The sequence below is a fragment of the Sus scrofa genome, chromosome 12, assembly GCF_000003025.6.
Source record: "Sus scrofa isolate TJ Tabasco breed Duroc chromosome 12, Sscrofa11.1, whole genome shotgun sequence".
Classification (NCBI taxonomy): Eukaryota; Metazoa; Chordata; class Mammalia; order Artiodactyla; family Suidae; genus Sus; species Sus scrofa.
Genome location: NC_010454.4, coordinates 43,378,489 through 43,398,488, shown reverse-complemented (window position 1 = coordinate 43,398,488; position 20,000 = coordinate 43,378,489). Strand labels below are relative to the sequence as shown.

At 54.5% G+C, this 20,000-nt stretch overlaps 1 protein-coding gene across 4 annotated transcripts in view; it reads left to right on the top strand.

The window, feature by feature from the left end:
- RAB11FIP4 (RAB11 family interacting protein 4) overlaps window positions 1-20,000 on the top strand; it is a 113,478-nt gene that overhangs the window by 75,747 nt on the left and 17,731 nt on the right. For all 4 annotated transcript variants that reach the window (XM_003131748.5, XM_005669074.3, XM_021067457.1 and 1 more), the window contains one exon: window positions 17,741-17,973. In XM_003131748.5, the coding sequence (XP_003131796.1) occupies window positions 17,741-17,973 (233 nt within the window). The remainder of the gene's footprint in view (window positions 1-17,740; window positions 17,974-20,000) is intronic.

Genomic DNA, 20,000 nt, shown 5'->3' with positions numbered 1-20,000 from the left:
GATCTGGAGAGGGGCCAGGTGGAAAGGTGTGGGCTGGCAGCCACCAGGCCACGTCAGATGACTGCCCTTGGTCATTTTCCAGGGAGCAAAGCTACCTGGCTTGGCCGCAGCTCCACCAAGGCAAAGCTGGCCGGGCCCGGCTGGTCAGGTGGGTGGGGGTTCGAACAGCCTGTGGCCAACAGTGTTGAGCAACCTTGAGTTGATTGGCCCCCTCTCGAAATGAGGGTTCTTGTTGACCAGGCAAGTCTGGCTGGCACACTGTTGTGCAATTATCTGCAAGGGTGTGAGTTATTAGCAAAGGAGGATCTCACAGCAGCAGGTGTGTGTGTGTGTGTGCGCACATATGCATACATGTGCGTGTGTGGAGCCGTCCCCTCCCCTTCAGTGTGCTCACACTCAGTTAAAGGGACGGGCTGAATCCCTGCGCCCCCCTAAAACACTGTAGACACACGCTTCCCCCGCATTTGAACATCTCAGGTTGCTGTGTGTCATACATTCGCTGCTGTATTTGAATGTGACAGTGCTGTTTCTCGGTGCGCTTGAGATCACAGTGCATCTTAAAAGCAAAGGCATCTTGGATTTAATGAACACAGAAAGTAGGTAACCTCTGGAGAGCTTACATAACTTACCCAGGTTCTTCGAGGAAGGAAGCAGAGCTACCTGGCAGTGGCGGGGAGGATTGGGGAGGGCACACTCTGATGTGATTTAGGGGAATGAGCATGGACATTGGGCAGACCTGGGCTCGGGTTCCAGCTTTACGGCTCAGAAGCTGTGTGACCTTGGGAAAGTAGAGCAACCTCTCTGAGCCTCGGCTCATTCCTCTACCCAAGGGGGGTCATGGCTCCACAGTCATCAGGATTGTGCGCCGGGTACCTTTCCCTCTTTCTCCCTTGCTGCCGGCCGGGTCACACTGCTCCCTCCTACCTGGGTTGAAGGGGGAAACGAAAGTGGGGAGGGGGCCCTAGGCCTTTCCGAGGTGGCAGAGGGAGGCTGGCCTTCAGACCCTGGCTTCTTGACTCAGTTTATAATCCTCGAATGTCTTTTCCTCCTTCCCTCCTCGTCCCCCAGCTCTGCTTGAGTTTTCCTTTTCACATGTGTTTCTCTTTAGCAATTTTCCTCCAAATCTCTCTCCTCTCCCTTTCTGTAAAGTCTTCCCACATGTAGCCTCTTTGAAGCGCCTGTGGTGGGAAAGGGGAGGGGGCACACCCTGAGGCCTGGGTGGCACAGGCCCCAGCATCCTCAGTTGACAGTAGTCAGCAGTCTAGTATTCTGCAGCCTTCAGCTCAAGTCAAAAGTTGTGGTGCCACCAGCCCGGCTAATTGCTGTTCCCGTGGCCTCCGGGTGCGGGGCTCAGTCTGAGAGGCCGCTCCACGCTGAGTGTGGGACCCGGCCATCAGCAGGAATTTTCAGCCTTTCCTGCGCTGAAATCCGACCTTGATCAGATGCTAGTCCTGCTCGCTCTGTGACCGTTTACAAGCTCCGGAACCTCTCTGAGCCCTTTTTCTCATCTGAACAGTGGCTGAGGCACAGGAACACCTGGCCCATGCTGGGTGCTTAATAGATGTAGTCTTTTCTGGTCTTCCCCGAATGTTTAAGACTGACTCGTGAGTTTGGTTTTTTTGTTTTCTGTTTTTTGTGTTTTTTGCCTTTTAGGGCTATACCCGCGGCATATGGAGGTTCCCAGGCTAGAGGTTGACTCAGAGCTGCAGCCGCTGGCCTACACCACAGCCACAGCAATGTGGGATCCCAGCCGTGTCTGCGACCTATACACCACAGCTCACGGCAACGCCAGATCCTTAACCCCCTGAGCGAGGCCGGGGATCGAACCCGAGTCCTCATGGATCTTCGTTGGATTCGTTTCCACTGCACCACAGCGGGACTTCCCAGACCACCTTGTGTTTCTTTAGCTGGGCGCTGTGCAGATGGGGGGTAGGGAACAGCCAGCGCTTGAGTGAGGGCTGCCCATGGGAGCTGGGCGGCCCCGCAGAGGGTGAGGCTGACCAGGGTCCCGAAGGGAGGAGCAGGGCTGGGGGAGCAGTGGGCCACCCCGAACTGGGCTCGAAGAGGGCTGCCGGCTGGAGGGAGACTCTCAGAGCCGGCAGCGGCCTTAAGCCTGGTCTTCGTCGGAGGCCCCCTCCCTGTCCGAGGTCCCTGCCTCCCCTCCCCCTGAGATCCTGCCAGAGGCCAGTGGCCGACTTCCTTGTTTTGTGTGGAGTGTGGGGGCTTCACGAGCCCCCTCCTTGATGAGGTCTGGGGGTGGCCCGCAGTCCTTGGCGTGTACCCAGGGGTGAAATGCATTGAACCTGCTCTAAGAGGAAAGGGCCGAGGTGGGCAGCACGTCGCTTAAAGGAGACTGTATCACCTGGCACAGCGGCCCCTCTGGGACCCGAGGGGGTAGGGCTGTTACCCAGCTTCTGGCTGGAGATTGGAGCGGGGGACCTGTGGGTTCGCTGCCAAGGCTGGGATGGAGAAGCATCCTGCCGGCTAATTCTTCTCTCCCTAAACTGATACATAAGGGGAGGTGGGGGGCGGGGCGGGGGGGGCGGGGGCCCAGTCTGGCTGAGCCTCTACCCAGTGTCTACCCAGTGTCACAGGGAGAGTCGCGGAGCAGAGGCAGGGCTCGCTGCGGGGCCAGCCTCCGGAGATGGCGGCAGGGCTCTAGAAGCTCAGTTCTGGGCTGGGGGTGATGGGGGTACCCGGAGGGAGGGGACTGGTCTCCCAGATACAGTGACTGGCCTTTTTAGGAACAGGCGTCTGTGGCCCAGGGAGGAATTGTGTTTCAGGCGTAAGGAGCAGCACGTGCCAAGGTGTGTGTGTGGGGGGATGAAGCTGGACAGGAGCTTGGGGCTCAAGGGGTGGGGGAGCAGCAGCACTGGTCTCAAGGCCAAGACTGCTGGCCAGTCTGAGGAGTTAAGACCTCGTTCTGTGGCTAGTGGGGAGCCCGCAGTCTCTTTAGGGGCTCCCTGGAGCTTCCTGCCTCTGAGCCTCAAGCTATGGCTTCTGGCTGGTTCTCACCTGTCCCCACTCTGGAGGGCCTGGGAAGGACCCTGAGCTGCTCAGCCTGCCCTGCAGTGTGCTCTGTGGGCCCCAGTGTGGGGCTGCACCCCTGGAACTGCCGCTTGGGGAGCAGGACCTGGCACAGGCTGCGGACAAAGAGGGACACTTGGACTGAGCTTGCAGGGGGTGGCTTCAGGGACTCTGGGCTGATAGGAGGTGCCAAAAGTATATAAAAACAGAGGGCCTGATTGAGGGGAGGTGGCTAGCAGGGGGCACCGTGGGCTTGGGTGGAGGAGAGTCACCTGGGCTTCTGTGGCAGAGAAGGGATGCGGTGGGTACCCAGCCCGGCTTTAGACTGAGGTACGCCCTCCTGGGAGGGGCGGGTCACCTCGTTTGAGGGTACCCCACTGAAGGGGCGCAGCCTGACCCTCCTGCTGGAGCCTCGGGGCAGAGAGCTGGCCCGGCTCTCCCTTCCCAAGTCTCCCCTTCGACTCCTTATCTCGATGGGAAAACAGAGCCCCCAAGACAAGCCCCACAGGCTCTCAGCTGTGTGAGTAATTAAGCCCTCACTTCAAACAGCCACATCTTTCAAAGCTATAATTTGTAGCCCAGAATAGCTGCCTGTTCGGAGAGTGGGGAGCGCCCTTGGTGCGCCCCCCTTTCTGCTTGCAGCCTGTGAATTCGCTTTTGACAATTTCATTGCCCTCCCCCTGGCCTGTGATTTTCCTGGAGAGCCAAAGTGACAGTGGCCGGCGGGGACCAGGGCTTCCCCGCAGGCGCTTGGAAAATCTTCTCAGAATTGAGAGGAGGTGATGGAAGCTGGGGTTCCTGACTCAGGTTCCCATGGCTCCAACTCTGTGTGATGACAAAGGGGCACAGAGGGCACAACCGCAGCATCAGTTCTGGGCAAAGGGGATGAAAATGTCTAGACACGGAGCCTCATCTGTCAGGAGACACATTTACTCTTGGGAATTTTAGGCAAAGCTCAGAGTAAATGCTGGCCGTGAAGTACGCGTGCCCGAGTGTCCCCCCCGCCCCCTTCTTTTCTTCCTCTCAGGTGTGGCTGCACCCGGCCTCTCATTGTAGACGGATCTTGGGTACGGATTCCGGTAGGTGGATGCAGGGCACTCAGCTCACAGGAAACACCTCCCGGGACCTGCAGCCTCTCTGGGCTGACATGCCTGGAATTCTTGGGCTGGCTGCTGGGTTTGGTTTCCAGATGTGGAAGCAATTTAAGTTCTGTTTTCATAATCCCCAACAGTTTGCCTCCAAAATCCACGTTCTCATTTGAAAACCAAGACCGTTGGCTCCACTTCAGGAGCAAGGGGTAGACTAGTTGGCCTGTTTGAATCCCTTTTTTGTTCAATAAGTAAGTTCACCCGGGCACTCAGATCTGGGACTCGGGGTTTTGTTGGGCCGTGAGGCCCCAACAAGGGCTTGGTCCCCATGGGAGCAGAAGTTGTCCCTGGGCACCATTCTCCCCTGTGGGTTTTCCTGGAGGTGGCTCACTTAGTCAAATCCAGCTGCAGTGTCTGCCTGGCCTCTCAATCGCTGTCATGGACCCTGGACAGCCAGCCTCAGGGGAGAGGGGACTCCGGTTCTGGCTGTGTCGGAGGGAGGCTGGCATCACAGCCAAGCAGGGTGCCCACGTGTCCTGGGAGTGGTAAAGTGCCCTCCTCCCCAAACTGACCGCAACAGAGGGAAGAAGTCGGCCCTAGCTTTCAAGTAGCCAGAAATACTGCCTGGCACGGAGAAACCGGTAATAACTTGCTCAGTGAGCGAGCGTTGCTGGCCGCAGAGGTGCCTGTGCCAGGGATAGAGGCTCCGCTGTGGCCCTGTGGTTCCAGGGCTCACGGCAGATCTCATGTCAGCCAGTCACTATTTAGGCAAAATAACTTTCCCATTTGTGTTCTAGCTACACGATATACAGCTCTGGGCAAACAAGAAAACGCCTTTGCCATTTTAAATGCCCCTGGCCGAACTGCACACAGACACTTCTTTAAAATGAAACTAGGGAGTTCCCGTCGTGGCGCAGTGGTTAACGAATCCGACTAGGAACCATGAGGTTGCGGGTTCGGTCCCTGCCCTTGCTCATGGGTTAACGATCCGGCGTTGCCGTGAGCTGTGTGTAGGTTGCAGACGCGGCTGGATCCCGAGTTGCTGTGGCTCTGGCGTAGGCCGGTGGCTATGGCTCCGATTCGACCCCTAGCCTGGGAACCTCCATATGCCGCAGGGGCGCCCAAGAAATAGCAAAAAAAAAAAAAAAAAAAAAAAGACTAAATAAATAAATAAATAAAATTAAAATAAAATGAAACTAGACTATTAACCTGTGGCTATTGAGAGAACCCAAGAAATGTGTCCCTCCTTAGATCCGTGCGTAAGCAGTGTTTATGGTACATGGTCCTAATGATTGTGGATCCACCCAGGTTCAGTTTCAGCAAAACACCGTCTCTTTAGAAGCAGCAGTGGTTCAGAATGATCGTGGACGAGAAGCCAACAGTTCTTTTGAGAAGAGGCCCCCAAACGCCCACAAAATCCAGAATTTCTTGACAAGGTTCTAGAGATCCAGTCGCTCTCTTTGAATGGACATTAAAGGAATGGGCTCTCGTTTTCCGGGTGGACACCATGGACGGAGCTGAGGGTCTCCACGCAGACGTCCTGCGGGAGGAAGGGGTCTGAGTTGCTAGGGCCGCCCTAACCCTACCGCGGACGGGGGCTCGAACATCTGGAGGGTCCTTTTTTCACGGTGCTGGAGTCCCGTGTCCACGATCAGAGTGGCCAGGAAATTGATTTCTTCTGAGGCCTTTCTCCCTGGTTTGACTTCCCCCCGTATCTTCACGTTGTCGTGTGTGTGTGTGTGTGTGTGTGTGTGTGTGTGTCCGTCCCCGTGTCCTAATCTCCTTAGAAAGACACCGCCAGTCATATCGGGTTAGGGCCATCCTTATGACCTCATTTTAATTTAATTACCTCTCTAAAGACCCTGACTCTAAAGGCAGTTACATTCTAGAGACTCTCGGTGGGCAGGGAGACACAGCTCTGCCTGTAACAGGAAGGTTCTCTGGACCCGTCCTCCAGGGCGGGGGTGGGGTGGAGGGTGAGCAGAGCCTGGTGTCCAGGGAGAGCCCAAGTGCAGGTGGGTACCTTTGCCTTCAGGCACAGGCCCGCTGTGGATGTGGGGCCCATCGGGGTGGCTCTTGGCCAAATGCTCTACTTGGAAAAGCTTCTAGTGATGCTGTGACTCTTGGCTCACCTTCTAGAGAGGATGCTTCCTACAGCTTGAGCCGCCCTCACCTCTTGGTCCTTCTGGTCATTTGTAACCTAGACTATTGCCTGGCAGTTCTTACTCTTGCAGGTTTGTTTGACCCACTGGAGGTTGTGCTGGTCCCCTGGGCTCCCTACTTCTGACTCTACCTCTAGGAGAACATTCTGTTTTTTGACTGCCCATGGCTTGTTGGAAGTTCCCCGCCTGGGGATTGAACCCATGTTACAGCAGTGACCCAAGCCACTGTTGTAACAATACTGGATCCTTAACCTGCTGAACCACCAGGGAACTTCTAGGATAGCGTTAAGGATGGTTTCCCATTTTCATCCTTCTTTTCTTTTTTTTTTAGGGCCACACTCGCGGCATGTGGAGGCTCCCAGGCTAGGGGTCCAATCGGAGCTGCAGCTGCCGGCCTACACCACAGCCACGGCAACACAGAATATGAGCCGCATCTGTGACCTACATCACAGCTTGTGGCAACACTGGGTCCTTAACCCACTGAGTGAGGCCAGGGATCGAACCCGCATCCGCATGGTTCCTAGTCGAATTCCGCTGCGCCACGATGGGCGCTGCTACTGTGTTTGCTTTGTCTCTGTAACTTTTCCTGAACCACTTGACATACAGTTAGGCAAGATGTTATCAAAACTAAAGGCATGTCTCCTTCGTGAGTGGATACCACTGACACACCTGACAAAATCAAGCATCTCTGTCACTCAGTATCTAGTCCGTACTCCACCCTTTCCCGTTTGTCCCCCCAAAAAGGTCTTTTACAGCTGGGTGGTGGTTTGTTTGCTTGCTTGTTTGAGCTGGGATCTAATCAAGGATAATGTTCAGGGCTTATGTCTCTCGGTTAATCTAGGACGATGGTTCCCACAGTGTGGCCAGGCACCAGCAGCATCAGCATCACCTGACAACTTGTTAGAAATGAACTTTCAAAAAAAAACACCAAGGAGTTTCCACTGTGGCTCAGTGGGTTAAGGACCCAATCTAGTCTCCATGAGGATTCGGGGTTGATCCCTGGCCTCGATCAGTGGGTTAAGGATCCAGTGTTGCTGCGGTGTAGGGAACTTGCATCCTCACAGATTACATCAGGTCCTTAACCCGTTTTCTAGAAAAATCGCTCCATTCACAATTCCAAAAACATCAACATTGAGGGTTTTTTTTTCAACTTTGCCAATCTGATAGTTGAATATTTATTATTATTCTTTGCTTTTCTTCGGATTTCTTAGTGTACTTTTAAAAATGTTTAATTTTAAAAATAATTTCTTAGTGTACTTTAAGCAGTTTGGACATGGATATCAAGAACCTTTTAAGAATGGTTACAGGAGTTCCCATTGTGGCTCGGGGGATTAAGAACCTAACTAGTGGAGTTCCCAGTGGTGCAGCAGAAACGAATCCGACTAGAAACCACGAGGACTCAGGTTCAATCCCTGGCCTCACTCAGTGGGTTAAGGATCTGGCATTGCCATGAGCTGTGATGTAGGTCACAGACTTGGCTTGGATCTGATGTTGCTGTGGCTGTAGTGTAGACTGGCAACTATAGCTCTGATTGGACCCCTTGGTTGGCAACTCCATATGCCGCGGGTGTGGCCTTAAGAAGCTTAAAAAAAAAAAGAACCCAACTAGTATCCATGGGGATGCGGATTTGATCTCTGGCCTCAATCACTGGGTTAAGGATCTAGCGTTGCCACAAGCTTTGGCATAGGTCACAGATGTGGCTAGGATCCCGAGTTGCTGTGGCCGTGGGGTAGGCCGGCAGCTACAGCTCCAATCTGACCCCTAGGTGCAGCCCTAAAAAGAAAAAAAAAGGTTAATAAAAAACAAACACAACCTAATTCAACCTATGGAAATGCACGTTTTCAGACCTACCCCAGGCCTACTGAATCAGAAACTGAGTCAGTCTGACTCTTAACAATCCACCCCATGTGACTCTGATGCACATTGAAGTTTTAAGAACCACTCGTCTAGAAAAATCCCCCCCCCCACACCTCTATGACATGCCCTTTTGGTGAAGACCCCAGGCCAGTTGTCCTGTCGAAGAGCCCACATTCTTTCTGGTTGTTTCCCCGAGGTGATGTGGGGTTTGTCGGTCCATCCCCTGCTTTGCCGCCTGGTGGAGGTTAGAGTCTAAGGCTGGATTAGATGTAAGTGCTTTGTAAAGACTCTATAGCAGGTGATGCCATGTCCTGCATAGTGTGTCACATCCAGAGGCCAGTGTGTGATTGTCCGCAATCACTGGTGCCAGGTTTGATCACCGCATTAAAGTGACAGGAGCCTGTTTTCTCCATGGTAGAGGCATCGGGGGTGGGGGATTTGCAGTCACTTGTATGGTGATTCTTTGGTGTTTTGTGCAAGTAGCCAAATCCTCGTCAACCCTCCTCCATCCAGCGGTTTTGTTCCACAGGCGATGGGCATAATGTCGTTTGTGTCTGGTCAAGCTTGTGTTGTTCGAATCTTCTTTCTTCTAATTCTGTTTGCCTGCTCTGTCATTTACTAAGAGAGGTGAGTTAAGGTGAGTTAAAATCTCCAATTTGTAGTTCTAGGTTCTGTGTATCTTGAAAGTGTGTTATTAGATGCATGAAGGCTTAGGAGTGAGACATCTTGTTAAACTGGTTGGGTTTTTTTTTAGCTTTTGTTTTCGTTGCACCCGTAGCATGGGAGTTCCGGGGCCAGGGCTCAAACTCAGGCCTCAGCATTGACCCTAGCCACTGCAGTTGGATTCTTAACCCACTGCGCCACAGCAGGAACTCCCTCTTTGTCTTTTTCTTCCTTTCTTTTCAGGGCTGCACCTGTGGCACATGGAAGTTCCTGGCCTAGGTAGGGGTCAAATTGGAGCTGCAGCTGCCAACCTGTGCCATAGGCACAGCCAGAGCAGCACCAGATCTGAGCCAAATCTTTCGGCCACACTAGATCCTTAACCCACTAGGGGAGGCCAGGGATCGAACCCACATCCTCATGGATATTAGTCAGGTTCTTAACCTGCTGAGCCACAATAGAAACTCCACTTTATCATTTTTTAATGTCCTCGAATGACTCTTGCCTTAAAGTATACTTTGATCTTAATAGAGCCCCTCCAACTTTTGGTTGGTGTTTTTTTGGTGTATCTTTTTTTGTTCTTTTACTTTCTATGTATCTATGTCCTTATGCTTAAATTGTGTCTCTTGTTAGTATAGTACAAGTTGTTTTTTTAATTTAGTCTGACAATATTTGTCTTTTAAATAGGATGGCCTATTCCATTTTCATTTAATGAATTACTGATATGGTTGAGCTGTTCAGTTTTTTTGTTTGTTTGTTTTGTCTTTTTAAGGCTGCACCTGCGCATATGGAGGCTCCCAGGCTAGGGGTCCAATTGGAACTGTAGCCGCCGCCTGCACCAGAGCCACAGCTGTGTGGGATCCGAGCCTCGCTGTGACCTACATGTAGCTCGAGGCAATGCCAAATCCTTAACCCACTGAGCGAGGCCAGGAATTGAACCCACGTCCTCATGGATGCTAGTCAGGTTCGCTAACCACTGAGCCACACAGGAACGCCTCTTCAGTATTTTTTCATTATCCCAATCAGATCTCTGATTTTCTCTCCTCCCTTTTTTTCTGAATCCTTTTGGATGACTTAAGCATTTTCTTATTCCATTTTCTTCTCCATGAGATTTTAATTTACGTATTTATTTTGGCTGCAGCATATAGCAGCTTCCTATAAGATCTCAGTTCCCAGACCAAGGATCGAACCCAGGCCACAGTGGTGAAAGTGCTGAGTCCTAACCACCAGGCCACTAGGTAACTCCCTGTCCATTAGATTTTTAGCAACACATTTTAATTTTAATTAATTAATTAATTTAATGGCCCCGCCACGGCATATGAAAGTTCCTGCGTCAGGGATAGAACTTGAGCCACGGCTGCTGACCTACGGTGCAGCTGCAACAACCCCGGATTCTTTAATCCACTGCACCAGGGGGTGGGGGGAATATTGACCACAGCCACTGCAGTTGGATTCTTAACCCACTGTGCCACACGGGAACTCCTTTATTTTCATTTTTTAACTGATAACTTTTTTATGAGGGGGGGTATAATTCTATTTTATTAGCACTTAGCAATTCACTGACGGTGCTAAATTCTAGCGCTTTAAGGGTGTAATGTGACACAGCATAACATACTAACACAATTTAAGGGGTCGTATAACTGTACCTCTGAACACAAGTGTGGGGACAAGCCCTGCAAGGCTCACAGCTCAGGATTCAACAGAGGTCCTTGGTTGCTGACATCATCTCTGTCTGACCTTAGACAAGACACACCGAGCAGTCCTGTCCGTTTACAAAAAGCACTGACGTCAGGACCAACAGTAACAGGATTGGAAAGAACTAATTCAGGATTGTGGGGGCCAGTCGGAAACGAGCTAGGTTAGCTGGGGGCTGTTGCAGCTGAAGCCCAGGATTGGTAGAATGGTTCATGAATTCTGAAATCACTGGTTGCCAAAGCTCCTAAGATCCTTTTCCCAAACAGAGTACTGATAACTTCGGATGTGCTCAGATGTGCTATTGGAATGCACGTGGGGACGGGGCGCTTAGAGGGTCTCCTGGGCAGGGGGATGGCCCTGCTGTGCGGGGCACTTGCCGTGGAGTCCGTGGTCTGACCCGTAGCCTAGGTCTGAAAACCAGATCTCGTTGGCCCTTCCCACACCCCTGGGACTCGAGTGCCACTTAGGCCTGCAGACTGTCCCTCTGAGGACACGCAGAGCCCAAATGCCCGCTGAGTCATTGTCAGCGGTGGCGGCACGCCGGCGCGAGCTCCCTCCTCTTCGTCGTGGGCAGGCTTCTGGGATGCTTGTCCTGGTTGGAAGGGTGGTAGGTGAACTGGACCCAGGGCGGCTGGGGTGGTCTCAAGCTCTGGTTCCAGCAAAGTGAGGCCCCACAGCCTTTGGGACAGACTGGACACTCAGGTCACTGGCCGGTGCCGGTGTGGTGGCCGCCAGGATCTGCTTCAGACCCTCCTCCGCCCCTTAGTACTTGTAGTCGCTCTGCTCTACTGCCCCTCGGGGACTTGGCCCACCTCTTAGTGTGGCTGCCAGGACAGCCTTCATTTCTGAAGTTTTTCTGGGATCTGCGTCATGCCCCTGCCCCTTGCACTCCTGTGATGCCACCTCAGCAGCAGCGTGTGTTGGGGCGAGGGTGTGAGATGGGGCAGAGGGACAGCTCAGGAGCCGTGGTTATAACACTGAAGAAAAGGCAGTGCGGGCCTCCACCCCTTCCGTCCTGGTGCCGTGTGTGTGGTGCATGTGCCGTGTGTGTGGTTGTGTGGCGTGTGTGCCGTGTGTGTGCCGTGTGTGTGGTGTGCGTGCCCCGAGTGTGGCGTGTGTGCCGTGTGTGTGGTGTGTTTGCCGTGTGTGTGGTGTGTGTGTCGTGTGTGCTGTGTGTGTGCCGTGTGTGCCGTGTGTGTGTGGTGTGCGTGCCCCGTGTGTGCCATGTGTGCCGTGTGTGTGGTGTGCGTGCCCCGTGTGTGCCGTGTGTGCTGTGTGTATGGTGTGTGTGGCGTGTGTGTGGTGCGTGTGGCGTGTGTGCCGTGTGTGGTGCGTGTGCCGTGTGTGGCGCGTGTGCCGTGTGTGTGGTGTGTGTGCCACGTGTGCGCCGCAGAATGAAGCTCATCCAACCGCCTCGGCTGCCGTAAGTGGGGACACTTGAGAAGCAGGAGCGTGACTTCCTCTTTGTCGTCTGTGCAGCACCAGCCTGAGGGGCCCCAGCTGGTGGGGGCCAGACCCAGGATGGAACCCAAGTCCGCTTGAGAGCCTCAGTCTCCCCATCTGCAAAACGGGCTGGGGGACGTGACTCAAACCCTCCTACTCCATCCCCCTGGAGACTCATAAGCTCCCGAGGAGCCCACATGGTCACTGTGGTCCCCCCTCCTGCGATCTGTGGGTCCACTTTGTGATGAAAATAGTGTAGCAGTTGGGGTGTCTTGGTTGGGGTGGTCGTGGCGCCCTCCCTGAATCGAGGGTTCGGGAGGTGGATTCCGGAGCCCCTGGCTGGGAGGAGAGAGCCCAAAAGGCGCTTCGGCCGCCATCTGCCAGGAGGGAGGTTAGCTCGAAGGGACTTTGCCCTGGCCCTGGCGGTGGGACCGTGGCGTCGTGTCTTCCTGACCTCGGCCTCCCCACCAGCCTGGAAAGCTGGGGCTACAGAGCTTCGATCTCACAGCATGAGGTCAGTCCCCGGGGCCGGCTGAGACGGGCCGTAACCTCTAGTGGTGAGGAGACCTGGTGCTCCCAGCTTTGCCCTTGGCCCTGTAGGGGCAGCTGAGGCCTTGTACTGGAGTCAAGGTTGCTTTCATTCAGATGCCAAGGCTGAGGCACCAGCCTCTCTGTGGACAATCAAACCTCCCTAGGCCCACCCTCGCTCCTTGACTGGCAGCCGGGCAGCCCTCTGCTGAACCAGAATCTCCTGTCGGCCCCTGATGAGCCCCAGCCACCCGTCTGCAGAGTGTGGCCTGGCTGCATGGCAGGGGCTGCAGCCACAAACAGGAGGCAGCCTGGACTGCTGCTAATCCCGGCTGTGACCGTCTTTGCATGATGAGAGCGGCTGAGCCATGGTGGTGTGTAGGGGACCCCAGCCCCTCCCTGTGCACCCAGGGTGCTGGCATCCACAAGTTAACCCCTTACCGACTCTCTTGCCACGTGTGGGAAAGACCCAGCAACACCTGACCAGGCCTGTCCCTGTTCCCGTGCCGTCCGCTGGCTGGGAGGGTGTGAGCGATTCAATCTCCCGCCTGCCCCCAGAACTCATTCAGCCTCGCCCAGGCAGCCGGCTGGCTTCTCCCCCACCCGCGGCTCGGTTGGTGTCCATCCCTGCCCCCACGCCTCTCCTGCAGTGGGGTTCCACGTGTGCCCACTGGTGCCTGGCTGCAAGGGAAGCCGGGATGTGCCCGCCCAATCTATTTTTACCCAGTCCTGTCCCCACCGAGCTGTTCTTTGGCTCCGAGTTCCTGCCTGGGAAGTGGAGCCGTTGCCAGGGCTGGGGGTGGAGAGCTGGAGCCTGGGAGCCTCTTGGGCGCCCTCACCAAGGCAGTATCTCATCCTGACACCTGTTAAAGGGTATAATTAATGCACAGAGAGACCTTCCAAGACAGTGGGCAGCAGGCAACCTGTGGGGAGAAAAGAGACACCCTGTGTGTTTGGAGGGAGGGCTTTGAAATTTGGGAAAGCCTGGCTTCCAGAAGCTGAACCCAACCCACCTTCGCCCATGTGCAAATGGGTCCCAGGCCAGGAGGCACCATCTCTGTCTTCTCTTAATGCAGTGAGGACACTCATAGCTCAGCGTTATTAAGCACCTTCTGCTTAGAATATGTACCAGCTCATCCAATCCTAGTAATTAGCCCCATCCGATAGATGGGGAAACTGAGGCACTGAGCAGCTCAGCAGCGGGCAGCTCTTGGTTCTCAGTACAGGAGTGTCGATGGGCACGGGATGCCCTCTGGAGCGACATCCTCCTCCCCCTAAACCCCCAGCTCTGTCCCATTGCTGCCACTGCCTGGGACTGGCCTGGGGTTTGTTTGGGAGTCTGGAGCCTGCAGCAGCAGCAGAAGTCACCTAAGCCCCCAGGCTGGTTACTCTTCAGCTCCTGAGCATCCCCAGAGATTGCCCTCTTTTCAGAAGCGTGCACGACACAGGGCCTCCACAGGGGCACATTTGGGCAAAACTATGGATCTTACTGGGATGTAACTGCATTTTGTTTGTTTGTTTTTTGTCTTTTTAGGGCCACATCTGTGGCATATGGAAATTCTCAGGCTAGGGGTCAAATTGGAGCTTCAGCTGCCGGCCTACACCACAGCCACAGCAACACAGGATCCAAGCCGCATCTGCAACCTGCACCACAGCTCACAGCCACACTGGACCCTTAACCCACTGAGCGAGGCCAGGGATCAAACCCACATCCTCATGGGTACTAGTTTATTTCTGCTGAGCCACAGTGGGAACTCCCAGGATGTAACTGCATTGTAAGGTGAAAATGACTTTAATACCCCTGACTTAGCAGAACATAGTAACGCAGCCCAGAATACCTTAAAAAAGAATCGCCCAACACAGAGCCTCCACCTGATCCCCCACCCCCACACCCCGCACCTGCGGCATGTGGGAGTTCCCAGCCCAGGGATCGAACCTGCGCCACAGCAGTGACCCAAGCCACTGCAGCGGCAACACCAGATCCTTAACCTGTTGCACCACAAAAGAGCTCTCAAAACCTATTTTCTAATTGCATGGAAAAGCGCATGTAATTGATTGAATGCGGTACTGAAAGTGAAAAGCTGGCTCTAAGCACATCCATTGTTCTCGCTCGGGATCGCATCGCAGATCAAGAGCTGCAACTGCCCAGCGTCGCAAGAGCCTCAGACACACAGCACCAGGAAAAGAGCCGAATTTAAACTTCAGAGTACAGTTTTCTACTCAATGTGTGTCTCTTTCATACCATCGTAAAGTCAAAAAAAATGCTGCGTCAAGCAATCCTAGATGCTTGGGGACCCACCGTCCGCGCTAGAGACGTTTTGAAGTTGCAATGAAAACGTCCGCTTGCCTTGGGCGAACAGCTGTGGGTTGAATGGAGAGGTGTGTCGAGCAGCCACTTTAAAAGAAAAGGCTGTCGCGTTGAGTGCGGGGGTGGGAGAGGGGCAGGGGCATGTCGGGAGCCTGGCTCCAGGTCTCAGCAGGGCCCTCTCCCTCCCGCACGAGCCTCATCTGCTCTGTGTGTCGGACAGAGATGACAAATCCTTCATCCTGCCCTGTACCCCCCGGAGCCCTCCCCGGCCTTTTAGGGATGAACCATGTGTGATGAGGTTTGTGACGGGCCAGGCAGCTGTGGACTCTGCGCTGTCAGAGGGTGAAAATATGCCCAGGAGGCGGTGGTCTCACTGGGAGAGCGGGGACCCCTGAGGGGTGTCTGATCCCTTCTGCCCCTCTTGTGGCTGAGTCAAGCCACTCGAGGCCACTCTTTCCACCCTGGGCAGGGCCTTGGGCCAGGACCCAGGAGTGTGGCTGTGTCGCTGTGGGACATGCGATGAGGGGACCTTGGTCCCCACTGTGAATGGTGTGTCGGGACAGTGCCTGGCACGGGCTCAGCCTTGGTATGCTAGAGGCCAGGCCAGACGCTGGAACAAGGATGCTGGTCCCCGCTTGGCCCCCTGCCTCCCATCTGGGAGCAGGGTGGGCGGAGCCTCTTGGAGACCCCTGCTGACTCGGTTCCACAGGGAAAGTGCGGGCGTTGGTGACTCACAGTCCAGACCCTGTCCTGCCACTGACTCCTGCAGGTGCCGGGCAAGTCACCTCACCTACATGAAGGGGGAGCAAGACCCAGCTCTGAGGGCTGTGAAGACTCGGCCTCATGTGAGCCACAGAGCAGGGACTCCCCATCTGTGCCTACCTTCCCCCGCCTCGGGTCTGGGTATCGGAAAGCTTGCGGGCAGAGGAACTGAGCATGCGCCTTGCTCCTCCCTAAGCCCCCCCATTCTGGCCACACTCTAACCCAGAGACTCCCTGCTGGAGGGGATGGCACAGGGCAGGTGCAGCCATAGGTGGGGTGCCTGGGCCTCATAATGAGTAATGTGCCCCTATAATGGCTCTCATTGTCACCATGGGGTTTGAAAGCCCGTGAAAGCATGATTTGCATCAGTGTTCAATGGAACCAAGCGAGCAGTGGCCAGACGCAGGGGGGGTCCTCTGCCTACTGGCCAGGGCACTTGCAACAGGTTACTCGCTGAGCCTTGACTTCCTCTTGGTAAAATAGGGGTGGGGATCCTTGTCCCGAAGGGTCATGAAGCCCCACGTGGGTTAAAATATTAACATTTAGCTCCGTCTTGGGAATGTGGTGGCTATTCTATAAATGTCGGCTTCCCTTTGTTCAACGCGGCTTCGGGCTTGCAGACTAGAGCTTGCTTAGGGCACGAGACCTGGTACGGCTGGGAGCGTGTGGGCTTGGGTTCGTGACATGGAGGTGGAAAGGGCCGTGTGAACGCTCGGGGCGAGTTTAATTACACAGCCCCTCGGCCTCCGCAGTCGGGGATGCCTGGCTGCCTGATGCTGACTTTATTGGTCCATCTGGTACTCAGCCCGAGTCATGGCACGGGCAGAGCCAAGCTCATTAATCACCATCTATTCTTAGCCCTGCCTGTCTTGGTGGGCATAGACCCCCAGGAGGGCTGCCTGCTCACCAGCAGACAGCTGCACACCTCTGGGCGGGCGCAGTCAAGCCTGTCACTGATCACCTTCCTTAGACGCCCCGATCCTGTTCTTGTCTGAGATGCCCTGAGTCTTCTCACAGCCCATTATTATTACCCTTCTTGTGGTTCTGGGGCTGGAGGAAGCACCTCCAGTGAGGGCTCCTGGCCAAGGAGCACGCCGAGGAGCCTGGGGAGTAATTGGCGTCTGGGATGGGAGCAGGTGGAAGCAGTCACCCCCGCCAGGTACTTAGCGCCTCGGGGCCAAAGCAGCCCGAGGAAGGGTTTGCAGAGAGCTGCCCCTCGGACTAGGGTAAACTCGGAATAGAGCCAGAGCTCTTCTCCTGTAAGATGACTTTAGCAAAAGATTCAGGCACATCTTTATGGTGTATTGGCAGGGCGGTGTGTAGGCACTGGGGACCAGCCCAAAGCTCAGTCTGTTTAAATTTTTTTATTTTATCATTTGCTTTTTAGGGCCGCTCCTGTGGCATATGGAGTTCCCAGGCTAGGGTCCAATCAGAGCTGTAGCTGCCGGCCTACACCACAGCCACGGCAATGCCAGATCTGAGCCTCGTCTGTGACCCACACCACAGCTCATGGCAATGCTGGATCCTTAACCCTCTGAGCAAGGCCATGGATTGAACCTGCGTCCTCATGGATACTCGTCAGATTTGTTTCCGCCAAGCCACGACGGGAACTCCCCAAAGCTCATTCTTGAACGACCTATCGTTCTTGCTCCCAGCATGGCTGCGGCAGGGCCAGAGCAGACCTGTGGCCAGGATTGAGGCCCTGCTGTGACACAGCGATCCCATAAGATCCTGTTGCTGTTCTCAAGTGACAGAGGCCAGAAGCGAGGTTCAGAGAGGTTATCTGACATGCCCAGAACCGTGGGGCAGACCCCATGCCCCTGCGCCATGCTGCATCACGCTCTGTCAGGGTCACTGTAGTTGGGGCAGTGCCCTCATGATCACCAAGAAGCCTTTTACGAGTCACTTGGCTTCCTGTGCAGACTTTGTGACAGGCACCCTGCGAAGTGGCCCAGGTGCCCTGGATGATGCAGCTGGCCTGGCTGTGGCCTGCTCTGTGGATGGCCATCCTGGAGGGTCTCTCTCCTCGCTGGGCTCTCATGAGACAGCCAGCACGAGGCCCCCCGAACGGATCACCTCCAAGGTCTCATACCAAAGCCTGGGGGTCCCCGCCCTCCCCCGCCAGCCCTGCTGGTGTCCTTGTGGTCTGAGGAGCTGGGCTGAGCCCCCAGGCCCCAGCCTCATTCTCTCTGTCCCCTCTGTCTCCCCAGGGCAGCGAGGTGCCAGACCCCACCTTTGCTGATGGCGAGCTCCTCCCCAGGGAGCCTGGCTTCTTTCCCGAGGACGAGGACGAGGACGAGGCTATGACGCTGGCCCCGCCCGAGGGTCCCCAGGAGTTGGACATGGAGGGCCCCATGGAGAGCACCCGGAGCCTGGACGGGTCGCTCGGGATGCCCGCCGAGAAGGACGCAGGGCTCGGGAGCCTGTTCCTGCCGGAGGACAAGTGAGTTAAAACTGCCTTGGAGCTCTACCTGTCAGGAGAAGGTGATGTCACGGCCAGCCCGGGGGTGGAGAGAGGGCATCGCTTGATCGTACGAAATGGTCAGTTTTCATTTTCAACCTTCCGCCCCAAAAGACTGTTTCCTATGGCTCAACCTCGTCTATGTTTCCAGGGCAGGGGCTCTCGAACCCGAGTGGCTCTGGGAGTCGTGCTGTTCGTGGCGGGCCCTTTGGAGTTGTTCGTCCGTGTGGCTTCCTGGGAGCGGTCCCTCCCCTGCACCTGTGTGACCGGCCAGCCGACCCAAGGATGGCTGGTCGTGTGGACCACAGACCCGTTGACCCCGTTGGCTGATCATTTGCCACCTGACTGTTCCTTTTCTGGGACCAGTGCCCAGGAGGCAGCCAGCAGTGGGTGCCGAGAGTTCGAGTAAAATTTTATAGGAGAGAGAAATGAGGGACAGGATGAATTCAACCCCAGGTGTTAAGGAACCTGAGGGCAGGTAAATAAGTAGATAAACAAGTAAATAAATGAGGTGGCGGGAGTTCCTGTTGTGGCTCAGTGGTTAACGAACCCAACTAACATCCATGAGGACGCAGGTTCAATCCCTGGCCTCGCTCAGTGGGTTAAGGATCCGGCATGACGTGAGCTGTGGTGTAGGTCATAGATGAGGCTGTGGCTGTGGCTGTGGCTGTGGTGTAGGCCGGCAGCTACAGCCCCAATTCGACCCCTAGCCTGGGAACCTCCATGTGCCATGGGTGCGGCCCTCAAAAGGCAAAATAAAAAATTTTAAAAAATTTTTAAAAATAAGTGTAGTGCAGGCACCAGGAGACCTGATCTTTAGCGTCCTGTCATTAACACTGAGATTCTTAGATAGAAACGGGTCTTCAGGTGCAGAGTTTGAGAATCACCCCCCCCCCAAATTTGGAGGGGGTCGTGTCCCTGGCCTACAAAAGTTCCTGGTCCAGGGGTCGAATCTGAGCCACAGCGGTGACAGTTATGAGTCCTTAACTGCAAGGCCACCGGGAATCTGCCCATCCTTTCCCATTTTTGAGTGCGGGGCCTAGTCGCTTGGAGAGATGCTAGGTGATGAGTAAGAATGCACGGAAACCCCTGCACAGGGACGTGAGGGAAGATGCGGTTTGGCAGGTGCTGATGAGGAGTTGTCTTTGTTCTTGGGTTCTAGACAGAGTTCAACCAGCTCCTGTCACTGTCCCAGGCCACATGGGGTCGCTAACCCACATTCTGTGGCATTAGGCTTCTTTGGGCTAGAAATCCCCTTTACAAACTAGGAGAAGCTTCGCCCCCAGCCACTCATGGTTGTTTACTTTAAAATCTCAGTCATTGTAAGATCACGTGCAATTACACAGAACTTGAAAAAGGGGGGATGGTAAGAATGAAGGGCAGTTAACTTACTTTCCTCGTGGTCCCGCCACCCAGACCCATCGCTGTTACCAGTGAAGTATTTTTATTTCCTGCTCTGCCTTATTCTGTGTAAAACTCTCGATATGCTTTGATGTACTATGTCTAAAAAAATTTTTTTTCTTCTTAGGGCCACACCTGCAGCATATGGAAGTTCTCAGAATAGGGGTGAATCAGAGTTACACCTGCCAGCCTAGGCCACAGCCACAGCAACGTGGGATCCAAGCCACGTCTACGACTATACCACAGCTCATGGCAGCCCTGGATCCTAAACCCACTGAGCCAGGCCAGGGATTGAACCCGCATCCTCATGGATACTTGTCACGTGTGTAATCTGCTGAGCCGCAGTGGGAACTCCCTATGTCTAAAATTTTATATCTGACTTTCAATTTATATTCATTGTTCTACATTATCGCCAGTGTTTTTTACAAGCCTTTCAACAGCGATTCGAGAGTCCATAGTTGATGCAATCCTTTCGTCTACTGATGTATCCTGTCATTTAACAGCGAATTCAGTGCAGCTGTCAGTAATCCATTTGCTTGTAAGCAGTGTTTTGGGGAAGCATCGGTTTAGACGTCTCTCGTGCAGAAACCTTTTCCGTGGTGAGGTGT